At 38.0% G+C, this 22,265-nt stretch overlaps 1 protein-coding gene across 1 annotated transcript; it reads right to left on the minus strand.

The window, feature by feature from the left end:
- Positions 1-1,330: 1,330 nt before the first annotated feature.
- Positions 1,331-18,037, minus strand: hepacam2 (HEPACAM family member 2). The gene is made up of 9 exons (XM_046835059.1): positions 17,795-18,037; positions 14,575-14,925; positions 11,930-12,214; positions 6,467-6,766; positions 5,774-5,899; positions 5,511-5,532; positions 5,375-5,409; positions 3,382-3,455; positions 1,331-2,163 (listed from the first exon to the last, which is right to left on the minus strand). Exons 1-9 carry the CDS (start codon positions 17,919-17,921, stop codon positions 2,053-2,055), a joined length of 1,431 nt encoding a protein of 476 aa, XP_046691015.1. The 5' UTR covers positions 17,922-18,037; the 3' UTR covers positions 1,331-2,052.
- Between the last annotated feature and the right edge of the window lie 4,228 nt (positions 18,038-22,265).

The raw sequence follows: 22,265 nt of genomic DNA on the forward strand, positions 1-22,265 counted from the left end.
GGTTGGAGCGACAGACAGTTGTTGCTGTAATTCCTCTGCTCCTCCTGCAAAGCACACAGTGAACAGATGGTCTCCCACCATAAAGCCTGCTCACACATACACAATCTTCGGTTAGTAGCAGCATTATGACTCAGCTCCACTAAAACATCACGCATACCCAAGTGCTTTTTAGTGGTCAGGATTATCGGTGCGCCATATGCAGCGATAATAAACCAAATGAAAGTAAATGGGATCCGCCAAACAGCAGAAACAATCCGATCGGGTTTAACAGTTTCCCTGCAACCTTGAAGCAGCTTCAGAATGCATGGTGTGTGCTGAAACGAGCTCAAGTAGATATCTTAGGTGTAATGTCATTGGATTTAAAATGCTTCAGGATTTATTTTTTTTTGAAACATCACGGCTCGAGGGGAAGGGCCCTGCTGGAGTCGTGTCCTCAACCTTCTGTCACTTCTAACGTCCAGACTGTCGACGAGCAGAGACGGCCTGAGGACAAACTAGTCTATAATACACTCAATAAGAAATCAAACATCTCAAATGTATTATTATTCGTACACATACAAGTAAAAGTAATTCGTTCCTGTTCTTAAGTAGCTTTTTCACGTAAATGTACTTTTTCCATTTGGTGAAACTTTTACTTCATTATATTTCAGTCAAATATTTTACTTTTGACTCGACATTTTGCGAAATCAATCAGTCGTTCCTTTTTGTTTATGAGGATAAAAATGTAAATCAAACACACAGCGAGCAACCAATCAGGGTGCTGTATTGAACTTGTTTTGACTGTTGTGCTGAGAATAACTTCGGAGTCTTTTCACATAAACTAAGTTCATGAAGTAAAGAATCTTGTGACAAAAATGATAATAGGAAAATTATAGCCATAATAAATCATAGTACTTTGGTGCATTTGAAGGCAAATACGTTTGTACTGTTACTCAAGTAAAAATTTAAAGGGACACTTTGATATATTTTAACTCTGTGTGTATATTGGTGTATCTCTATTTTAACCCAAAAACAAGTTTTTTTTGCCCTTTTTTATTAAAAAATTAAAATACATTTTTCTTTGCATTCGTAGTGTGTTTAATGCCATGGTACCGTCTTGAAATCAATGTTTATTTTTTATATCACTTATGTTATAGCAGCTATAAACAATTCTCTAATCAGTTTCTTGTATTTTTTTTCTCTCGCCTTTGCTTTTCTTAAATGAAAAAAGAAAAGAAAAGTAAAAAAAACTTGCCCACCATAAAACCCCCCAGAGCAGCTGGTGTAAAAACATCTGTGTGACCAATTAGAATTAAAAATTTAACAGCGTGTTAATAAAATGAAGTCGACATGCAACATGAATAAATCTTTATTTTCAAAATAAAGAGCACATTTTTTCCTCTTATACACTGTGAACATTAGCAATCAATTGCATTCGCAATATATAATATACAGATAATTCTATGACATATACCAGAGATATAATGTCACTGCAGTGTGCAAAAAAATACAGTATTAGGAAGAAAAAACAAAAAAACAAAAACATTTGCCTATATTTACATGCTTGACAGATGAAGCAGTGGCTAGCCTGCATTTGATATTGCTGTATAAATATATAAATACTCTCAGGTATCAGTTAAGCTGGAAACGTATAAGTCAGAATGATTACGAAGCTTTTCAGATATCCAGTAATACCACTAAAGCTGAACATGAGTGAGAATGAAGAGGAAAATAACGGTAATGAAAAACAATAAAACCAAGAAAGGCTATATACAAAAAAAAACCGGGGACCCTGGTGAAAATAGGTTGTGAGTAAATATCTCAGGATATTTAGCATTGGATGAGAATTCCCATTCCTACTTCGTTCAAGGGTTGTAGATTATCAAATGTTAAATGAGTAAAACCATAATTAAGTGATGCTAGGAAGAAATAAAGAAACCATGGCATTGACCAGCATCGCCAGTTTTTTCTTTTTTTTCATTGCTTTTTTTTTTTTTTTAAAGTCTTTGCAAAACACTTCTCCCATAAACCCTGCTTGTTATTTTGTTTTGTTGTTTCCATTGAACCTGCCGCTCACTTTAACAGGCTCAGTGTGGGAGTTTCAGGAACATGCTTGATGACATCATAGATGGTGGTATGCAAATCTCGTGATGAATCGAGCCGTGTCAGAGATCTGCATGACGCCTGGGGAAAATAAAGAGGACATTACAGAACGGCAGATCCGTGCATGCTAAGTGTCTAAGACGTTACTGGTATCTCCATCCGTATTTGTCTGCATTGCTGTCTGTATCGATATATAGTTTTAACCCGATTGCAGTGGCTAGGGATTTTTTCTTTTTTTCATGGAAAAAAACAGAGCAGAAAAGTCACTTGCGGAAGAAATGTCAGTACTGTGAGCACAGTGTGTTCCTAAACCACAGCTACATCACCCAGGTTAATAATAAGGCTGAACTAAAGAGGTTTGAACAACTGGATTTTAATCTTATTTGCAACCTTTCATCCTGCTGGATCCAAATAGGAATACACTCTAAATCCAACTGCCCTCTCTCCTCTTCCATCAAGTTTCTCAAAGAATAGTGCACCTACACTATATTGCCAAAAGTATTGGGTCACCTGACCTTTCTTGCAATATGTGGTTCTTTTCCAAAGCTGGAGGCACTCAAATGTACAGGACGTCCTTAGATGCGCTATAATACAATTTTGCATTCACTTGATCTTGGAAACCCAAACCTGTTCCAGCATGGCAATGCCCCTGTGCACAAAGTGAGCTTCTTGAAGATCTGGTTTACATGCTTTGGAGAGAAAGATCTTGAGTGGCCTGCTATAGAGCTCTGATCTCATCCCTACTGAACACATTTGGGATGAAGTGAAAGGCTGACAGCACCCCAGGTCTCCTCACCTACATCAGTACCTGCTTTTTGTAACACGTCTGATGAACACAAATATCCATAAGCACACTCCAAAATCTAGTGGAACATTCAATTAATGGGAATTATAAAAGCAAATTGGGAGGTTCCCTGGTGGTCTAGTGGTTATGATGCGGCGCTCTCATCGCTGCGGCCTGGGTTCGATCCCCGGTCAGGGAACCAACCCCAGCCATTAGGGTTGCACAAGTCTTAGTGCCGGTCCCAAGCCCAGATAAATAGGGAGGGTTGCGTTAGGAAGGGCATCCAGCGTAAAAACATGTGCCAAATCATACATGCGGATGGTCCGCTGTGGCGAAAGTAAGTTATAAAAGAAAATTGGGACTAAATGTGGAATGCTATGCTCAAAAATCACATACCAAACTTATGACCAGGTGACCAAATACTTTTGGCAATACAGTGTATATATTCATATAGAACACATTATCTGTTCAATCTGTATTACATCCCAAATAAAAGTACAGAATAGATGACTAACCTCCCTGGATTCCATTTTTCCAGGTATGGAAACAAACTCATAGATGCCAAAATCTTCAGTGGCATCCTCATGACCTAACAGAAGAGAATAATAAAGAGAATAAATCACAGGTACGATATAAAATACTGAATAGCAGGGGGTCTGCAACCACCAAATCCAGAACGAGAATTATTTCAGACTGGTTTAATTTTATTTTGCTGTCTGTTTTAATCAGGCATTATGACATTATAACAGTATGAGTGCTGAAGTGAATGACAGCGATTATCTCTTCATCATGGCACCTGTTAGTGGGTGGATATGTTTATTAGGCAGCAGGTAAACATTTTGTCCTCAAAGTTGACGTGTTTAAAGCAGGAAAAATGGGCGAGCGTAAGGATTTAAGCCATTTGGTTTGACAAATTGTGACGACTAGACGTCTGGGTCAGAGCATCTCCAAAACTGCAGCTCTTGTGTGGTGGTGGTCAGTATCTATCAAAAGTGCTCCAATGAAGGAACAGTGGTGAAAATTGATTGACAGGGTCATGACAGGGTCGTGGGCAGCCAAGGTTCATTGATGCACGAATCAACAGACGAGCTCCTGTAGCTCAAATTACTGAGGAAGTTAATGCTGTTAATGTTCGATGGATCACGACTGTTTTGGCAGCAAACAACAAATCAACATAATATTAGGCAGGTGGTCATAATGTTATGTTATGCCTGATTGATATATACATATACATATTGATATACATATTCCCAGTTCATGGAAAAATTGGCTTGATACTGGTCCATGGTGCAAAAAAAGGTTTGGGACCGCTGCTCTAAAAGATCAGGCAACAGACTGTAAACATCGAAAAAAATGTTTGGAAGGCAACTTGAGACTTTTGGTATTAATATATTATAATAATGTCATTAAATTTTAAAGAATCAGACTTCAGCCTGAATCAGTGTAGAGAATCAGCCTGGTTTTATTTAATTAAATTGTCAACAAACAAAAATGTGAAATATTGTTTTTCTTAAAAAAATGTTTAAAATATTTTATTTACATTTTGTGTAATTTTGTTGCATCTTTTGCCATCGTTTTGGAGTTTTTTTGTTTTTTTGTTTTATGGCTAATATACAGGATGTTCCAACAAACAAATGAACAATTAAATGAAATAATACTTGCATGTTTATTAATGTTAATGATTAATAATAATCAGAACATTAATACTCATAAATGATCCATAAAATAATGCAATTTAAAATTATATTATATCAATTATTGTTGTTGAAAACTGCTAATTATTCTAAATGTTAATTCATGAATGAAAGAATATTGGTTTTCTGCTGGTTCGGATCCAGAATCAGAATTTAGAAAGAGTTTTAAACGTCAAGTATGTTTGCACTTCCAATAATTAGTTTTGGTGAAAGAAGTTTCCATTTGCAAATCTTTTTTTACAAAAAAAATAAAAAAAAAAATAATAAAAATAAAATGAAATAAATAAAAGTGCTATTGCACATTTTATAAAACAAATGAATGAAAATTTAAAAGTATTAAAAAAAAAAGTGGTATTGCAATCATTTTTATGGCACTATGCGAATTATAATTCGGATTCTTCTTCTTATTATTATTATTACAATGGAATTTATTACTGTTACATTTCAGTTTGTACTATATATTAGTATCATCCTTCTTCCTCTGTACTCCCTGTGCTCTCACTCCTTGTTTACATGTCTATTCACTGCTTTCATCGAAAGCAAACTTCTCACACTGACTGTAACTGTACAGACACCGAAACTGACGTCTTCCTGCTTCCTCAAATATGTACAGCTCACACTGCACCCTGGAATTGTGGTTATTAGTTTTGAAGCTGATAAAATGGTCATAATGTGTCTGTGTGACCAGGAGCTATGTACACATCACTGATTAACAGCACACACACACACACACACACACACACACACACACACACACACACACACACACACACACACACACTTGTCTAGTGAATAAATCATGCAGGGTGCTTACCTGAGCGATGCAAACCTCTCTGTTCAGGGATAGGCCTAAATACAGAGAAGCCAAAACCAGACATCATTTAACCACAGAGTAAACAATAGAAAATACGTCCCTGTGTAAATATTGAATCGAACCCCGGGTTTCTTACCTGCTGTAGATTTTCATAAACACTATAGAAGAAGAAACACATCATCAGATATGATATGATAGTCATATAAGGCAGCATTAAAATAAAAATCTCCACAATTGTTCATGAACTGGCCCTAATATGGAAAAGACTTGTACGCATAAAGCAATAATTTTGTCAACTCGAATCGCAGATCAGCTTGACTTTGGTGAGACTTTCTATATAAACCTTTTAGTGACGTGTGTACGTGCATCCGCACAAAGCGAGGTGTGGCTCAGAGGTACCTTTTTTCGCATGGCACGACTTCCTTAACAGCAGAACCAGCATGCAGACGATAATGAGTAAAGAGAAGATCCCGATGAGGGTTAGGAAGGACACCGCGGATTCCTCCTGGACAAGATTTTCTTTGCCTGGCAACAGATTTTGACAAAATATATATATAATTAATTCTATAATTTATTTAGTTTTAATTACTATATAAATCTAATTATATAAGAACTTATAATTGGCGTGGTTTGGGGTTGACGCTAGAATAAATGGCATACAAATGAAACAAAACATTAAAAAAAATATTAACAGAAAAACGATATGCTCTACTATAAGTCGCACATTGCACTAAGAACATCCAACATCCAAATCTGAATAACTACTTGTAATAGGAGTGAAAGTAAAAAGGTGTGAAATTTAAATGCTGTTTAAAAACAAAACAACCCCAGCAGGCTCTTGGAACAGCTGTCAGCCTCTATTTACTTTCCATGCAGCACACATTTCTCATAAGGTATTGAGATACGTGCCTAGCAACTGAAAAAAAAACTAGCAAGCAAACACAGCACACTTATCAGATGCTTGCTGTCAAATCATCAGAATCATTAGACTCCCTTTGAGCCTTGATTGGGAAATCTCTCTCTCCAAAGCAAGCAATTAAACATATTGCATATTGATGAGCATTCGAATAAATATCACCCTTTAATCTATACCTTTGCCGAGATTGGCCACCACCAGCGTGAAATGAGTCTCGTCCTGTTTTTTGGTGACGTTGTTAAAAGCCCGGCACGAGAACTTTGAAGCGTGGCCCAAATTGTGAGACGCCACTTCGAAGCGAGGGCCGGTCATGAGAACCTCCGTGTTGTTGTCACGTCTGGAAATCCATACGCATGTGTTGGGGGGGTTCGAGTCAGCCAGGCAATCGAAAGACACCATCTCGCCCTGATTTACGGTGAACACCTCGCCGATTTTCAGACCCTGTTCACAGTTCACTTCCAAGTTGTAGGGGCCATCTAAAGGAGGTGAAGACACTCATTAACATTAATCGCATTAATCATAATTACAGCAGTTACCGTGGTTTTTCTTCAGCGTTTGGAGTCGCCGCATTGTCAGATTCTGGATTGATTTTGAAATTCTTATGCTGACCTGTATGGTCCTACATGGTATTGCACCTAATTATTTGTCACAACTTTCTACACCGATTCTGGTTTTTTAGATGTTCCTCCTTCCCATTTACGGTCTATGGGGGGAAACTGTGTAATTCTCTCCCCATTGAGATTAGACAGGTTGAATCTTTTATGTCTTTTAATCTGCGCTTAAAACCTTTTTTTTAGGATAAATTTGTGGTCTTTATTTTATTTACATATTTTATTTGTACTCTTTTTTTTTTATAATTGGCAAGTGCTCTGAGATGTAACTGTTATATAAAATAAAGAATATTATCATTGTTATTATTATTATAGTTACTGAATTATTTAACATTGATACAATGAAAACACCAGAAGTCACTAAGAACTTCAGTTAATGCGAATGCAAACAAAAACAACAATTTGAATGCTTTTACTCCGGTTCTAATCAACACCGGGGCTTTTTCATTGGTTCAAGAATAACATTCAACACTGTTTTAATGCAATAATGCTGTAAAATGTCTGTAAAACAAAGTTCCAATATCTGATCACTTATTATATAGTTACGATAGTCTTTCCCCTCATTATCTCCTTTCTCATAGAGATCATACGCAACCTTTCATCTTACCGAGAAAGTAAAAAAAAGTCTTCTGTCCCTTCATTTGAAGGAAAACTTATCCAGACAATGGAGACTCCTACTGTAAATGCTAGATAAATATCTCCACAATCACATAAGAAATTCTTTCTTTGCATTTCCCAGGGATGTGAGGAAAATGGGGTCAGAGAACAGGGTCAGATATGATATAGCGCCCCTGGAGCACAGAGGGTTAAGCGCCTTGCTCAAGGGCCCCAGGTGTGGCAGCTTGGCGATACTAAGGACTTGAACCCCCCCAACCTTCTGATCAGTAACCCAGAGCCTTTACCAGTTCCCCCTATAGAGTTTTCTACTAAAACACTCGCAAAAAAACAATCAGTACCCTCAGACAATGATGTTTGTAAACCAAAAAATTTTATCCAGTATTAACCTTTTATTATTGCTCTTTATTAATAGCATGGGGACCTTAACATAACATCAGCTATAAGTAATTTCTAACTGCATACAAATATTTAGTGTCCGAGTTACGATGGTTTGACGTGTGGTTTTTTTTTTTATCTTATGATGACGATAGTGAAATAGGAAAAAAATGTCAAACATTTTTTAATTTTCGTGTGGCATTTTAATTGTATTATATGTTGGGATGCTGCCACCAGTCTAAAGATTTCAGTTGTCTCTGTTTTAAAGTGTGTTTCTTTTCTGTGTTTTTCATGTTACGAAAACCAATTTTCAGCTCATCGCTCTTTATCATCTGGGTAGTTTAGGCCGTGTCTCAACTTACGATATTTTCAAGTTACGATGGGGTCATTGTACACAGCGCATCTCCAATGTAAGTCAGGGACTAAACTAGACCAGGACATTCTAGAGAACAGACCTCTCAGAGAACAGAAAGATATAAATCCTGAAATTGATCTCATTCCACTAAAACTTCTACAGCTTCTACAACTACACACACTACATTTTGTTATTCCAGCACATGAAAGACGTGGAAAACAACCCACCAGTTGTGAACGAAGTACACACGAGGTAAAAAATGACTCCAGTAAAAGAAAAAGTGTCCCGTTAACCTGTCACTTGACTAAAAGTACAAAAGTATTTGCCTTCAAATGTACTTGTGTCCGAAGTACTGAGATTTATTATGGCTATAATGTTCATTTTTGTCACAAAACTCAACTATGTGAAAAGGCACTAATGTGACTCTCAGCACACTGATCTATTAATAGAATAATATTAATGAGTCAAACACTGATTGATTTCTTTTTCAATGATCATGAGCCCAAAACCTTCTTTGTAACTTAATAAAAAAAAAAAATAAATAAAAAATCACACGAATAAGGCCACTGGTGTTGTGTTGAGTTCGAGTCTAGAGTTTCATTTATTCCTCTCAAAATGTTCTGCTTGATGTTGAACTGATGCTGAACTGTATGTTGGTGATAAGTAGATACACCAAGCGCCAATCAAAACCAGTTTGAAAGAGAATGACCCTGACTGGTGGCTCGCCAATCAGATTTTTTATCCTCTCCTAAATAAAAAGTAATGACTGATTTTACAAAATATGGTTAAAGTAAAAGTTTTCCCAAATGGAAATTCTATAGTAAAGTACAAAGACACAAAAAAGCTACTTAATTACAGTTACAAATTTCATTTACTTCCTTAATGTCCACTGCTTTAACCAACACTATATAGATAAATGTTGTTGTGGACACCTGACTTTTGGGAAGATTCCCCACTACATTTTGTGGAGATTTAGGTCCATTCAGCCACAAGGGTTTTAGTAAAGTCTGATGTAGATGAAGGTAGGAGGCCTGGGGTGCATCCACATTCATCCCAAAGGTGTTTGGAGGGTTGAGATCTTATATAAAGCATATTTTCATGGAGTTTGCTTTGTGCACAGGAGTATTGTCATGCTGGAACTGGTTTGAGTCTCCTTGTTCAAGTACAGGGATTATTGTGTGCCTCCAACTTTGTGGTAAGAGTTTGGGGTGAAATCACATATGGCTCTAAAAGCTAGGTGTCCCAATACTTTTGTCTGTAAAGTGTGTCTGAAACTGTACTGGAGATTTATTATGCTTGAGAAAACCAAACATATCCAAATAAATATCCAAATAAAATGGTAATAATATTAAAAAATTGAAATAATTGTAACTGATTAAAAAGTTTGAATACTGTTTTTTTTATAGTAACAACTTGTTCACAGGGATTTCAGAAGAACCTTCAGCCATTTCAGAAATAGCCTCCACTGTCAGTGATTCTTTTTTTCTAACCCTCACAGCTGTGACTTTAACTTGTAACTTTAAGACTTGGAGGAAATTTTAAGGACTGAGGACAGTGAAGCAGTTCCTCCCAAACTTAGCAAGAGAGAGAAAACTTCACGTGGGTGAGGGAATGATTATATATAGCTGTGAAAAAAGACAAGACATCTGGGCAACAAGCTTTTCTTCCTTTTTATGAGCTATGGTACTCATAAAACTCATAAAAATTAAATGAGAAGAGAAAAAAAAAGAGTCTAATTTATAATTTTTATAAATGCTTTTTAAAAAAGCACGTCTTATTTATGTTTTTTTTTATTCTGTATAACCTAATGTAATAAAACTAAATGCTGATGCTTATGTGCATATAAACTCATGTGTAGGGTCACAAAGGGGTGTAAAATATCTGGTAAATTTCAGGAAACTTTCCATGGGAACTTCATCTGGGGAGTTTTGGAAATATTCCAAGTTGGAAACTTACCAGAAAATTGTTTTAGGAAATTTGTATAAAATGGATCATATATAAACATAAATATAAACATTTTGTTTACTCATAAGCTGACATGCATGCAAAATAATAGATTTTAAAAAATTTAATATTTTTTATTTGATTTAATTGTTAGTATAGTTTTGTTGCACAATAGCTCACACACAACAGAAGGAGGCCTTAAACATATATGTATGTAATTTTATGTAATTTAAGTGAAAGATGGATTTTTATTTATTTATTTTTTGTGTGCAGGTTTGAATAAATTATGTGTGTTACGTGATTCAGGAATGCACACTGCATATAGGGTCTCCTCTGATTCAAAAAGGAAACAAAACAAAACAAAAACAAAAACAAAACAAACGCTGCCTCTAGCAGTAGCGGGCGGTCAGGGCCAGTAAAACCTTCTCTGCTGGCCTAAACACTATCAGAAGCAGTGACCTACATTTACAACCTAAATTTGAATATTTGTTCCATGAAATTGTATTAATTTATTCCCAACAGTTTATTCTCTTCATTTCGTAGTGTTTCTCTCGGCTGCACTGCTTCCAGTACGTGTATGTGAATGTTAAATTTTGTTTGTCCAATCAGATTTCAGCCTCTATGTGCTGCAATGTTAATCTAATCTGCCCAGGGCCTTCAAAGTCTGTACTGCTGGCCTTTTCACCATAGAGAATATTACCAACAGGTCTGTTTCTTTAACCAATCAGATTTGATATTTGCCTCACAGGGCAGCTAGCTGGCCCAGAATAGCGTCAGCATTTTTCCATCCTCTGAATGGTTGGTCAGAGGGAAACTGTTACAGCCAAAGCTAGAGATCATGAGGAGGTCAGCCAACCCTGAAGCTAGCTAGCTTGTCTCAGACCGGGAAAGGCTTTGTTCTCCACTTCCAAACCAGTAAATACGAGTGTTACCACTGGATTACAGCCTCTGAGGAGTGGTGCAAATTATGAGTATGAATCTCTAGTGAGTATATTATATTTTATTTAGATTTTTATGTTTTTGTCGTGTTATTAGACAAATATTGATGCTTAACTGCTCCAGATGATGTAGGTGCACAGTTGTGGTTGTAGTGTAAAGGTTTGGAGTCTTAACTGGGTTTCTTGCTTTAGTAAAATGGTTTTCACCTTCCATATGTGAAATGTCTCTCTCGCTGTAATGCCACGCATTGTTAAATTGGGGTTTTGTACAGTATTGATGGTTTCTATAATTGCAACATGATAGTGGTGGTATTAAGAGGGGGATTAAGTCGGGTACGTCCCCAATGAAGGCCACTAAATGCACGGCCCGCCACTGGCCTCTAGTAGTCTTGCTGTAAGTGGGCTGTGTGCATGTGATTGATGAATGTGCAGGTAGAAATTTAACTGAAACTGCATTAAATCTGGTTGTTTTAATCAAAATGATCTTCCAAGATTTTTTTACATTTAAGTTCTAGGCTAACCTGCTAATTCCCAGTTCATACTCGTTAATTCCTATGGAAAGTGGGTTTCCGGTCTTCATTATTCCTGGAATTTTACAACCCTACTCATGTGTGATATTGAAACACAACTCTTTAACTACAGTGTCAACATTTCCCAGTTCTCATGCGACAAGAGGAACTTCCTAGGCATGACATATAATGATTTACTGGAGAAATGTAACAGAAGAGGATATATGAGAGAAATAAAACTCTGAGGGCGTAAAATGAAAGAGGGAACAGAGAAAAGTGAGATACTCACAGTACACGCTAAGCTCTATGAACTGACTTCGGAAATGGCTGATGGGGTTTTTGACCGAACAACTGTACTCGCCAATATCTTCCTTCTTCACTGGGCTGATTTGCAGAATGCTGTTGTTCTGTAAGAACGCATGACGTTTGCTCGGGTTGACCGGATGGTTGTTTCGAAACCATTTAAACTCTGGCTTCGTTCCTTTTTCCACGGTACATGTCAGAGTCACGTTGTCCTGGTCTTCCATAAGCGTGCCTTTGGAGCTTTTCTCAACCACAGGGATGGAAAGAGGCTCTGGAAAGGAGATATAAAATACAACTCAGTCAAAAAGCTCTATGAGAAGAACAAGGGGCCTGGTTCTAAAAAACACCATGTACAAAAACCTAAGGTAAAATTGGAAGGAAAAAAAAATGTATTCGATGTAATGTAAGTTCTTCACTAGTGTTCAAGATCTGATTTTTGAAGAAATTGTTGACTTCCTTTTAGTTCATTACCCACAAGTCATTTTGTCTACCCACTTGATAGTGAAGGTATTGCGATTTAGCCCTCACATCAATTCTAGCCAAAGAGAGTGATGCAGCAGCGCTTTAGTCTTTTACATCATCATAAACACCATCATTTCATAGATTGTTTACTGGTCGATTGAAAAATCGACCCAGACGACTAGCCGTCACAATTTGGCCCTCGTAAAACTTGCTCAAATCCCTACGCTCGTCCACTTTTGCACAAAACTACAGTATCAGCCAAAAAAACCGCAGCTGAATCACTAAACCCATCATGAGATTTCAATATACAAATGTTGAACTAGTGGACTTCCCAATAGGGATTTGAACTGAGGTAAAGTCAAATGCTTGAGGGTCTCAAGTAGAATGCACCAACTGTTAATAGGATGCAAATCCCATCCCATTAATAGAAATAAACCAAAAGTTACTAGCACTTACTACAGATAATGAAAAAATTTAGTAGAAAACCATACTGGACTTAAAAGAAAGGTGTTTTGCTAGAACAAAATTTCGAAATAGCTAGAAAACGTCGTTCTGAAGGAAAATGATTTAAAGGTTTAATTTTTTAACAAGTGATACACTTTTGTGTGTTTTCAGGTCATTATTTGAAAGGAAGCTAACTCCACAAATACATTAACATATATTAAATGAAATGGTTTTCCTGGTATCAACATAAATTTGCTCCTCCTCTCCACAACTTCTCCATTTTTTTTGCAGAAAAGAGGCTGAGCGGGTCTGTCAATTCATGTTAAGAGACAGAGCTGACTATCTTGTGCCAGTACATTTTAATTTGAGCATATGGTTAAGAAAGCTACAGGAAATATTGCACTGCAGCCTTCCATATCAGTATGCTCGAAGGTATAGGATTTCTATACGTCTCATTTGGATCGGAAATTGCAATCATAAGCATGGAGATTTAAAGATACTCATACTGAATTAAAGTGTCAAAAAAGATCAAATATATTTAGGGAGATATTTAATGGAAAATTGCAAATAATGCAATAAATACTAAAAAATTCAGAAATATTACTGTAGAAATAGTAAAATTACTATACTATACTACACTATACTATACCATACTACTATAGAAAAATTTAATGTTGTAATGAGACTTAAAAGTTTTAGTTGCTTTTTGTGACTTAACTATACACATCAAACACAGTACAAATATATCACCCACTAGTGAATGCCACAAAATAGACAAGTACACTATTTGGGCAAAAGTTTTTGGGCGCTGAACATAAGATTCGTATGTTCGTTTTTTAAACACCCAATTCACACTTTGTCCCTGTTTGCTACTATCATAACCTCAACTCTTGTGGGAAGATGTTCTACTGGATTTTGTAGATTTGTGCTCATTCAGCCACAAGGGTGTTCGTAAAGTCATGTACTGATGTAGGTGAGGTGAGAAGGTCTGTGGTGCAGTCAGCGTTCACATTCATCCCAAAGGTGTTCAAAAGGGTTGAGGCTCAGAGCTCTATAGCAGAAGATTTTCCACTCCAAACCATGCAAAGCATAATTTCATGGATCTGGCTTTGTGCACAGTGGCATCGTCATGCTGGAACAGGTTTCAAGTAAAGAAAAAAATTGCCACTTTTTTGCGGAAGTCAGGTGTTTAAGTACTTTTAGTATTTGTATATTGTGTATATTGCGTAACACTGCAATACTGGTGATAAAATATTTAATTCAGCATCTCATAAGATTCTTGAAATTTTACTGACTAACAAGATAAATTATTCCACCAAGATTTTGTTTAAATTTTTTCCACTGCTTCAATTGGTCTTACTCAGGTTTTTTGGCAATATACAACTTTATTGCCATTGCATAGCAAAGGTACACAGCAACTAAATGCAGTTAAGCCTCTACCAGAAGTGCAAATAATAGCGACTGTGCAAACTGACAAGTGCAGATTAATATGCAAATATATATAGGTGTATTCACGTACAGCAAATAAATATAAAGGCTACGGCGGTCCAAGATGTGCAATAGCTTTTGAGTAAGTACAAAGCTTTTAAAGCGTCCTACTAAGAAAGAAAGACAAAATAAAAACCAGCCCACTTTCCATATAATAAATATGAAACTGGAGGTTTTTAGAGGGACGGGCATTTTTAGTGATGTAATCAAGTCATAAAGAAGTGAAGCCATTCTTACCGTTTACTGTAATCCTCACGTTCTTGGTGACAGTATCCGATTTATTAACTCCATTGCGGTTGATGTGGATCGTTAGCTTGTAATCTCCCTCATCGGCTTCATCCAATCTTGTGAAGTTCAGAGAGATGTTGGGCGGAGTGATGTGCTCCACTGTTTTCTTCAGGACCAGGTCATGGATCGCTCTGTTGTTGTCGAAGGTCACCAGATGAATTAGTTCAGGGCTGATCTGAAACCAGGTGCCCTGGAACTGCACTTCATCTTCATTGAATTTATTTTCCACTGGTATGTAAAGCGACTTGCCCAGGACTCCGTCCACAGCGGAAGGCACCGAAACGAGCTCTGTGTTGGCGCCTTTGGGAAAAGAAACAAAAACGTGTGTGAAACCCCAGGCAGGATTATTCTGCTGATGGCAACCAGAGCGCGAGTGTAAATAAATACTAGTGCAAGGAATGACAATGTGTATCTCGAAGATAAATGCTTAAATGTGTTTTGGTTTTTTATTATCTTCCAAACCCCCAAACACAATAATATGTTGGAAAATCATAACTAACTATCTTTGTGGATACACTACAAATCCATCGCACATAACTGTAGAAAACATGGGGGGGTTCAGACAGACAGCAAATCATCAATTTACTGAAGTGCCTTCTGACTTCTAACTCATGACCCCTTTCACGAACACGCCTTTGTAGTGCAAAAAAAAAGATTATGAAGTGTTCTGTCTGCAGGAAGATACAGCTCTACCTCTGCCATGTTAATCTGTATTCTATGTCAGAGGTCCCCAACCTATTTTGTGCCACGGACCGGTTTAATGTCAGACAATATTTTCACGGACCGGCCTTTAAGGTGTGGTGGATAAATGCAACAAAATAAAATGATAAGATCGGCATAAAAACTGGTATTTTCAATATATAATAATAAACGTGAATCCACTGTGTTGTTTTTTGTTTATTTTGCTCGCTTGGGGGTTTGAATTTAGCGGTAATGTATTATGTTAGAGGCCGGAGCCCCTTTAAGAAGGTAGCGAATGGAGGTAAGACATGTGACCGAGGCATCATGACATGCATCAAGCGGGAGTCATAGACAGATGTGGCGGAGAGAATCCGGTAATTTTCCAAAATAAAACATCGTTCAGAAATAATGTAAGTTATGTTTTCTTTCTGTGTGCCCCGGTACCAATTGATCCATGGATCGGTGCCGGTCCGCGGCCCGGGGGTTTGGGGACCACTGTTCGATATGACTCTCAGGACATGCCTCAGCAGTGGTGCAGAGAGAACACGCTCGAGAAACGGATTTGCTAGGAGAAATCGATCTACATATAAAATAGCAGTCACAGAATATTGTTCACGTTCTAAATAATAAAAGTATTGCGCATCTACTAATAACAATATAGAAATAAATCCTTATTTACAGATGCAATTTATTTTTTTAAACGATGCATCACATCGTTAACTTTTATGCCGAGGCACTGACATAAATTTAATTGAACATCTTTAGTTAAACAACAACTTTTTACTTTTAAATACTGTTTCTTTTTTTACTCAGGCCTAATTTTGACAATTCCAAACATTTATTTCAGTTATACAGTAAAGCAATTAAGGGTAAAGGGCCTTGCTCAAGGGCCCAGCAGTGACAGCTTGGCAGTGCCGGGATTCAAACCCATGGTTATCCGATCAGAAGTCCAGGATCTAATCCACTTCCCTTGTTTCTACCTTAGAATAATTTTTTTCCACCGTGACCACACCAAGAAGAGACCCAAAATATTTTTCTTTGACACAACAGTGGTCCGTAATTAAGCAGTTTTGTTCCTATCGCCGTAACGATCTAACTCTGGACACACAGAAACTCTCTCAAACTCTTTCAGTTCAAACCCGGAATTTGCATGTTGTCCATTTTAAAAAAACGACACTCTGTGCAGGTTTCGCTTTTCTATTTGTTTCCGTGCGACACATATGGCACGCTGTAAAAGATGAAAAGCCGCATTTCGAGTGATTGCGATTAAAAATGCAAGAGGTTCGAACCAGCCTGTTCTTGTATTCTGTTTGTCCACATGCTGCAGTTTAATCACCTATCAAGCTGGATTCACTCGATCGGTCCTGTAACTGGCAAGAGCAAATATTGACAGGCAATACTGGATTATTGTAGCCAAACATAAGATCCTTTTTCACTTGGCGAAAACTGGTCTTTGAACAAACACTGAAAGCGATGTGAAGGAACTGTATTCGATCACGTCATTCGCCTGTCCTGTTTTAAACTGCTCTTCGGAGAAACGTATTAGGGAGAAAAGTCTTTTGGATTGTTATGAAGAGTAAGCGCATTATGTGACATCGTAGGGAATCGGCCAAGGGGGGGGGATCGGACTGGATGTTTAACACACGTGTGAATGGTAGAGAAGGAGTGTAGAGAAGGAAAGATCAGTTACCTATACCTAACTGACAGCTGCTGAGCTGTATATGTTGCTAGGAAAGAACTATTAGGCCACACTTTGCTGTACCATGTTGTGCATTACAATAGAGTCCTGTGTGCCTCATGTTGTGTCCTAAATAATAAATAAGAACACCCCTATAACACTACACAGAATAAGAGAAAGGGAGGGAGGGATTAAAAGTGGACTGCAGGCTAGAAGTGTGTCCCTGTTGACTGCATGCTGGGCTGAATAGCATGAAGCGTGCTTGGCCCTTTCTGCCCCTGTTGTCTACAAACAAACCACAGATTGTTGTGGTGACTAAGGGATCTCCATGACAGGAGGTGTCCAGGCGTGGTTTTTAACCATATAATTAAGAAGCCTTCGAGTAAGTCATATGTAGCTGTTCGCACAGGAGATTGTTGAGCTGGAATTCGATGGCATTCCAAGCAGAAAAATAAATGGATTGCATCAAAACAGAAACAACAAGATCTTGTGATGGATTGACTGTGTGCAACAAGTGATGGCTGAGGAGAAACAGGAACTTGAGGTTTACTTGAGTTTGGGTGAGAATTTAGTTTCTGCATAAAACATGTGAAAAATATATATATGGTTATCAGAAAGAAAAAAAAAGATATACAATTTATTTTTGCTATATTTATAATATAAAATAATATGATCCAATATATATATATAAAATCTCAAAATAATATCAACTCATCAGTATAGAAGATTCCCTTTCATCTACAAAGTTGGCCATAAAAGATAAACAAAAACTTGATTCTTCAAGGCCTCCTTAAGATCTTATCATCTTACCTGAGATGATGAGCATGGCACATAGGAGAAGATTCATGACGGCTGCGACAGATCCCGTGTCTGCTCGCTGCTTGTGTTGCAGAGATCGGTAGGACTTGTGACTAGAAGGGGGAACTGGTGACAGCATTTGCCAGGGAAATGAGAGAAGCGACAGGCCCCTCCTCCCATGGGACAGCAGGAGGAGAGCGTACACACACACCTGGCAGAGGCTTAGACAGGCCACCACCTCCTCCAGGACCAGATATGAAAGAAAAAAAAGACAGTCCCCCTGCTGATACACACGGCTCAGGCACTGCGGATCGGATCGCACAGAGATCTACTTTTTTTTTCTTCGAGAACACCCACTCATTGAAAAATGGAATCTGATAGGTATAGCTATATAGCTGTAGGGTAGATACTAGTGCATCTAATCCTAACTGAGATACACTTACACACACACACACACACACACACAGAATTTGCACAAGGATATGCAAAATTTCACCTGCACACAGACAGGGCTCAAGGACATGGAGCATGAACGCTTCTGCAGAGTGACCATATAAACCTGTACAACCTAAAATAGTTTGTGTTGTGTCTGTATAATGGAATAACAAAAAGAAATATATTATTAATGTAAATATAATATATAGTTTATCTATCTTTTAGTTTATCGTTTTTGGTTTTTACCACAAAGGGAAAAATAGATATATTTATAATTTGCATGACTGCAAAATATAAACTGCAAACTGGTTCAATTGGACGATGGCATGATAACTTTAGTCTAATGTATTTATTAAAGAGGGACACTTGTGTTATAAACACTACATGGACGACATTTTACAGACACCTGACCCTATGTGCGTTCCATATCGACTCCCCGTTTGCAGTCATAACAGTCTCCATTCTTCTGGGAAGATGTTACACCAGATATTAAAGTATACTTTTGGGGATTTGTGCCCATTCAACCACATGGACTTTAGTAAAGCCAGGTGCTGATGTAGGTGAGGTGAGGAGGCCTGGGGGGCATTTACCGTTCACATTCATCCCAAAGGTGTTCAATAGGGTTGAAGCTCTTTAGCAGGAGATCTTTCACGCCAACCCATGTATAGCAGATCTCCATTGTGTTTGTTTTGTGCACAGGGGCACTGTCATGTTGGATCAGGTTTGGGTCTCCTAGTTCATGCTACAGCATCTAAGGATATTTAATACAATTGTGTGCCTCCAGCTTTGGGGTAACAGTTTGTGGAAGAACTATATTTGGCTGGAAAAGTCAGCTGTCCCAATACTTTTATCCAAATAATGTATATTAATGCATTAATCATGATTTAAGTCAGTCCCTAGATCAGTTATAGCACTCATGACAGGTGAGCATGGTGGAGGGATCAAAGTCGATGTGTAAAAAAAAATGTGTAAAGTGTAAAGATCTAAGGACCATATTGTGTTGGCTAGACGGCTAGACGTTTACATTAGAGCATTTTTCAAAAATGTCATGTTGGGTGTAACGGTCCAAGGAAATAACAGTGGGTGTCCAGCAACTGGTTTAAAAACACCTCAGGCTCATAGATATACATCGATCAGGCATAACATTATGACCAGAAGTGAATAACAATATCTCTTCATCATGGCACCTGTTAGTGGGTGGATATATCAGGCAGCAAGTGAACTTTTTGTAATCAAATTTGACGTGATGGAAGCGGAAAAAATGGGCGAGTGTAAGGATTTATGCGAGTTTGTTTGACAAATTGTGATGTCTAGACGACTGGATCGGCGCATCTCCAAAACTGCAACTCTTTTGGTGTTCCTGGTCTGCAGTGGTCAGAATCTATCAAAAGTGCTCCAAGAAAGGAAGAGTGGTGAACCGGCGACAATGTCTTGGGCAGCCCGAGGCTCATTGATGCATGTGACGAGCGAAGGCTGGTTCTTTTGGGGGGTCAATCCAACAGACGAGCTTCTGTAGCTCAAATGACTAAAGAAGTTAATGCTGTTGATGCTCAACAGTTCAGAACTGTTTTAGCAGCAAAAAGGGGACCAACACAATATTAGGCAGGTGGTCATAATGTTCTGCCTGATGGTGTACATGGGGAGTAAAAGCTACCCAGTCTGGGCCGATCTTACAGAAGAGTAAAATAGGTATAAAAAGCTATTGGAGAACAGTGTAGCTGTAGATTATGAGAAGGTTAACCTTTGAAGGCAGTGTGAAGCTCTGCAAACCTTGAGTCCTTACATTTTTGTGGATGTTATTTTGACAAGTATCACCAACCCAAACATTGCTGCAGACCAACTACACATGTTCATGATAAGGGTACTTCCTTCTAAAATGGAAGTGGGTTTCTACAGCGGGAGGTTTAGGAATGGTTTTCCCGGATCTCAATCTAACAGAGTACTCATGGGATGTGCTGGAGAAACCTGACCCATTGAGACAACGACTTGCATGACTTGAAGGATCTGGTGTTAACATCTTGGTGCCAGATACTTCAGAGGGTCATGTGCAGTCCAGGCCTCATCTGTCAGAGCTGTTTTGGGTGCCATAGGAGAACCAGCACAGTATTAGTCAGTTCTCCTGTTAGCCACAAGAGGTCACTGCTGTTCAGATGCAGAATGTTTCTCTGTAACTGCCTTTTGATATTAACTGGGAAATGAACCCTGGTCCAGCAATGCCCCGGGCCTGCACATGCTAGTGTTTTCCCTGCTTTCAGACCCAGATCAGATAAGAAAGAACGATCATTAATTAATTAGTTGAATCAGGTAACCAATTAAATGCAATATGTGCAGGACTTTAGGACCAGGTGGTGAATCCTGTGCAGCTGGAGTCATGCCAAAGTCATGCCATTTATTACTGGTTAGTATTTCTGAAAAATGTTTTACTTTTAATATTTGTCTGCTATTCACATTAAACACAAACCAGGACAAAAAAAATATGTACACCAGAACAAACAAACAATAAAACAAACATACGCCAAAACAACAGTATTTTAAAATAGAAGCATTTACATTTTACGTTGTTGTTAGTATAATGAAGAAAAACAGAGAATTGAGTTTTCCCCCTACAATGCATTTTTTGTCATTTGAATAAATTTTGAGCTGTATGAGTTTTGTATTTCATCGGATGTGACGAGGATGGACAGGATTAGGAGACTTTGTACAGAGTTCCTGAACATTTTTTATTTAAAAAATTTCATGCTTTTCCAGACTCAAATATGCAGACTTCCCTAAAGACTTTTAAACCCATATTCAACATCTCAAATGATGATTTTAAATTCCAACTATAACGTGTGACGTTACAATCTCTGATGTCGGAGTAAGAATCTGCAATGTTCTCCATGTAGACACGTGTTCTGGGGGTCGGGGGGCGCTGTACTGCTGCCTCACAACAACCAATCACAGCTGTCCAATCAGAGCCGGTCTAGCGCCGATCTTTTGATAGCGCTGATGATGGTAGTCTGCTCCAAAAACACGTTTTTAACAAAAAAATTGTTTTTTACAAATTCTTAATTTACAATTTTAGAAAACTGAATAGGGCAATAGTATGAAAACACATTTTTCAATACTAATAATTCAATAATTTCCCCAAATCCAAAATTGGAAATCACTCATCAAATTCCATACTTTTCCAAGGAAGTTTTATCAACACGCTGAGAGAGAAGTGATTGACATAATTTGCTCATATGCACAGGAGGGACATGGGGTATATGAAATGGTAAAAGAAAGTTGAGAAGCGAGCTGCCAGGCTGGAAGAAAAGAGGAAGGAGAAATAGGAGGTTTATTAAATGTGGTGGGGGAAGACATGCAGGTGATTGGTTTAAAAGAGGGAGCTGTGGAGAACAGGGTGATATGAAAAAGGACAATGAAAGAACCAGAAGAAAGAAGTAGTAGAAAAACAGGAACCCCTGAGTATATCAGAGCAATAATAATGATGACAGCAATGATGATAATAATATAATAGGTACATCATCTAATAAACTCATTACGCATTAATCTATTTCATCAAGATTGGTCATTGGTGGAGCTGGAGGTAGCAGAGCTGAAGATGTTGAGGTTTTCGTTAGGAGTGACGACGATGGACAGGATTAGAAATGAGTTTATTAGAGGGACAGCGCATGTAGGACGTTTTGGAGACAAGGCGAGATTGAGATGGTTTGGATATGTGCAGAGGAGGGACATGGGGTATATATTAGTAGGAGAATGCTGAGGATGGAGCCACCAGGAAGGAGGAAAAGAGGAAGACCAAAGAGGAGGTTTATGGATGTGGTGAGGGAAGACATGCAGGTAGTTGGTGTGAAAGAGGCAGATGTAGAGGACAGGGGGGGTATGGAGACGGATGATCTGCTGTGGCGACCCCTAATGGGAGCAGCCGAAAGAAGAAGAATTAAGATTTGACATAAGGCCCATCTTTACCAAGGGTGCCAATATTTCTGGAGCTAACTATATATGAGATGACAAAAAAAAAATTATCACATGATAACACAAATGTAATGCATTTTACAGTAAG

This window comes from Silurus meridionalis, chromosome 22 (assembly GCF_014805685.1).
Source record: "Silurus meridionalis isolate SWU-2019-XX chromosome 22, ASM1480568v1, whole genome shotgun sequence".
Classification (NCBI taxonomy): Eukaryota; Metazoa; Chordata; class Actinopteri; order Siluriformes; family Siluridae; genus Silurus; species Silurus meridionalis.